General features: G+C 55.9%; 1 protein-coding gene across 1 annotated transcript; it reads right to left on the reverse strand.

Moving 5' to 3' along the window:
• Positions 1-6: 6 nt before the first annotated feature.
• On the reverse strand, positions 7-1520 carry LOC121334155 (translation initiation factor IF-2-like). Its single transcript, XM_041401055.1, has 2 exons — positions 918-1520; positions 7-796 (listed from the first exon to the last, which is right to left on the reverse strand). The coding sequence occupies exons 1-2, from the start codon at positions 1512-1514 to the stop codon at positions 311-313; spliced, it is 1083 nt and encodes a 360-aa protein (XP_041256989.1). The 5' UTR covers positions 1515-1520; the 3' UTR covers positions 7-310.
• Positions 1521-3318: the final 1798 nt, after the last annotated feature.

The raw sequence follows: 3318 nt of genomic DNA on the forward strand, positions 1-3318 counted from the left end.
CCCCCCCCCAAAATCCTGCTCATCCCTCGTTTTGCATCTTTTTAAGCAGCTCTATATTTGGAAAGAGAGAATATCTATATATCTATATCTCCAGAGCTATAGCCACCTGGTTTTTGTTAGGATTTTCCTAAAAAAAAATTCCTATCTCTGGACTGGAGGAGACGCCCGTGGCTCGCGGGAGTTTTTAAGCGACTGAATGAATGTGAAAAAGTCTTTTTAAACACACCACAACAACCCCCTAAAATCCCACCCCCCCCCACCCCGAAACAGCTCCTTTCGGGCGCTCTGGATTTGTAAAGATTCAGAGAAATCACAAAAACACACACACACACACACAAAAAACAAAAAACAAACAAAAAAAAAAAAAAAGAAAAAAAAAAAAAAAAAACCAAACTTGCGTTTTGGGACACACCGAGTCTTCCAGGCACACAGCAGGGAGGTCCCCGGGGGTCGTGTCCCCACTTTTGGGGGTCCCAGGGCTGGTGGTGGCCGCGGGGACGATGCCCGGGGGAGGGGGCGCTGCCGGGACCCCGCCCCCCTCGGCGGTGTCCCCAGCGCCACCCGCGTGTCCCCCGGGCTGGGGGCGAGCCCGGCTGGCCGGGAGGGGAGGGCTCGGTGGTCCCAAAAGCCGAGGCCCCCAGGAAGGCATTAAAAAAAACAAAAAACAAAAAAAAAAAAACTCTTCTGGTGCTAAGAGGGGAGGACAGGGAGCTCCGTCCTGACCCTCAACATCTCCGAACCTTTCCGACCTTGCCAGGGAAAAGGGCCCGGAGCTCCCCCGGGGTGTCCCCAGGATGTCCCCTGTCCTCTGTCGGGGTGCCAGGACCTCCCCGGGATGTCCCCTGCCCTGTGCCAGGCACCGGGGTGTCCTTGAGATGTCCCCTGCCCTGTGCCAGGCACCGGGGTGTCCCCAGGATGTCCCCTGTCCTCTGTCGGGGTGCCAGGACCTCCCCGGGATGTCCCCTGCCCTGTTCCAGGCACCGGGGTGTCCCCAGGATGTCCCCTGTCCTATGTCGGGGTGCCAGGACCTCCCCGGGATGTCCCCTGCCCTGTGACAGGCACCGGGGTGTCCTTGAGATGTCCCCTGCCCTGTGACAGGCACCGGGGTGTCCCCGGGATGTCCCCTCTGCCATCTCCTTGTCCCCGAGCCCTCGCCCCCGTGGCGACACCCGCCGTTCTCCGGAAGCCACCGGGGGCGCGTGGCCTGTCCCCGTCCCCGGCTGCCACCCCGCTGTCCCACCCGGGAACGGGGAAGGGCCCGCTGGGCGACGAGCCGGGAAAAAAAAAAATCCCGGGAAAAAAAAAAAAAAAACCGCCGGGTGTCCCCTGCCCAGCTCAGGTCCTGCCCTCGGCCGTGTCCCCGCAGCTGGCAGCCCCGCCGTGTCACCAAGTGTCACCCGCGCCCCCCAGATCCTCCGTGCCAGCCCCGCCACGGTCACTGCCCCGCGATCCGCCCTGCCACCGGGAGCCCAAATCCAGCCCATCCTTATTCCCCAAATCCATCCCACCCACATCCCCCAAATCCAGCCCAACCTTATCCCCAAATCCATCCCATCCTTATCCCCAAAATCCAGCCCAACCTTATCCCCAAATCCAGCCCAACCTTATCCCCAAATCCAGCCCAACCTTATCCCCAAATCCATCCCAACCTTATCCTCAAATCCAGCCCACCTGTACCCCAAATCCAGCCCAACCTTATCCCCAAATCCATCCCAACCTTATCCCCAAACCCGTCCCACCCGTATCCCCAAATCCATCCCACCCTTATCCCAAATCCAGCCCACCTTTATCCCCCAAATCCATCGCACCCACATCCCCCAAACCCATCCCACCCACATCCCCCAAATCCAGCCCACCTGTACCCCAAATCCATCTCATCCTTATTCCCAAATCCATCCCACCCTTATCCCAAATCCATCCCATCCTTATCCCCCAAACCCATCCCACCCTTATCCCCAAATCCAGCCCATCCTTATCCCCCAAATCCATCCCAGCCTTATTCCCCAAATCCATCCCATCCTTATCCCCCAAATCCATCCCAACCTTATCCCCAAACCCGTCCCACCCGTATCCCCAAATCCATCCCACCCTTATCCCAAATCCAGCCCACCTTTATCCCCCAAATCCATCGCACCCACATCCCCCAAACCCATCCCACCCACATCCCCCAAATCCAGCCCACCTGTACCCCAAATCCATCTCATCCTTATTCCCAAATCCATCCCACCCTTATCCCAAATCCATCCCATCCTTATCCCCCAAACCCATCCCACCCTTATCCCCAAATCCAGCCCATCCTTATCCCCCAAATCCATCCCAGCCTTATTCCCCAAATCCATCCCATCCTTATCCCCCAAATCCATCCCACCCTTATCCCCAAACCCGTCCCACCCGTATCCCCAAATCCATCCCACCCTTATCCCCAAATCCAGCCCATCCTTATCCCCCAAATCCATCCCAGCCTTATTCCCCATATCCATCCCATCCTTATCCCCCAAATCCATCCCAGCCTTATTCCCCATATCCATCCCATCCTTATCCCCCAAATCCATCCCAGCCTTATTCCCCATATCCATCCCATCCTTATCCCCCAAATCCATCCCAGCCTTATTCCCCATATCCATCCCATCCTTATCCCCCAAATCCATCCCAGCCTTATTCCCCATATCCATCCCATCCTTATCCCCCAAATCCATCCCAGCCTTATTCCCCATATCCATCCCATCCTTATCCCCCAAATCCATCCCAGCCTTATTCCCCATATCCATCCCATCCTTATCCCCCAAATCCATCCCAGCCTTATTCCCCATATCCATCCCATCCTTATCCCCCAAATCCATCCCAGCCTTATTCCCCATATCCATCCCATCCTTATCCCCCAAATCCATCCCAGCCTTATTCCCCATATCCATCCCATCCTTATCCCCCAAATCCATCCCAGCCTTATTCCCCATATCCATCCCATCCTTATCCCCCAAATCCATCCCAGCCTTATTCCCCATATCCATCCCATCCTTATCCCCCAAATCCATCCCAGCCTTATTCCCCATATCCATCCCATCCTTATCCCCCAAATCCATCCCAGCCTTATTCCCCATATCCATCCCATCCTTATCCCCCAAATCCATCCCAGCCTTATTCCCCATATCCATCCCATCCTTATCCCCCAAATCCATCCCAGCCTTATTCCCCATATCCATCCCATCCTTATCCCCCAAATCCATCCCAGCCTTATTCCCCATATCCATCCCATCCTTATCCCCCAAATCCATCCCATCCTTATCCCCCAAATCCATCCCACCCACATCCCCCAAATCC

Source organism: Onychostruthus taczanowskii, unplaced genomic scaffold (assembly GCF_017590055.1).
Source record: "Onychostruthus taczanowskii isolate IOZ18803 unplaced genomic scaffold, ASM1759005v1 scaffold184, whole genome shotgun sequence".
Taxonomy (NCBI): domain Eukaryota; kingdom Metazoa; phylum Chordata; class Aves; order Passeriformes; family Passeridae; genus Onychostruthus; species Onychostruthus taczanowskii.

Excerpts from the sequence above, each read along its gene's own strand:
- LOC121334155 (XM_041401055.1), bottom strand. The coding sequence starts at position 1,514 with ATGTGGGTGGGATGGATTTGGGGAATAAGGATGGGCTGGATTTGGGCT. Across the intron at positions 797-917 it reads CCCGACAGAGGACAGGGGAC|ATCCTGGGGACACCCCGGGG; the intron begins ATCCTGGGGACA and ends AGGACAGGGGAC.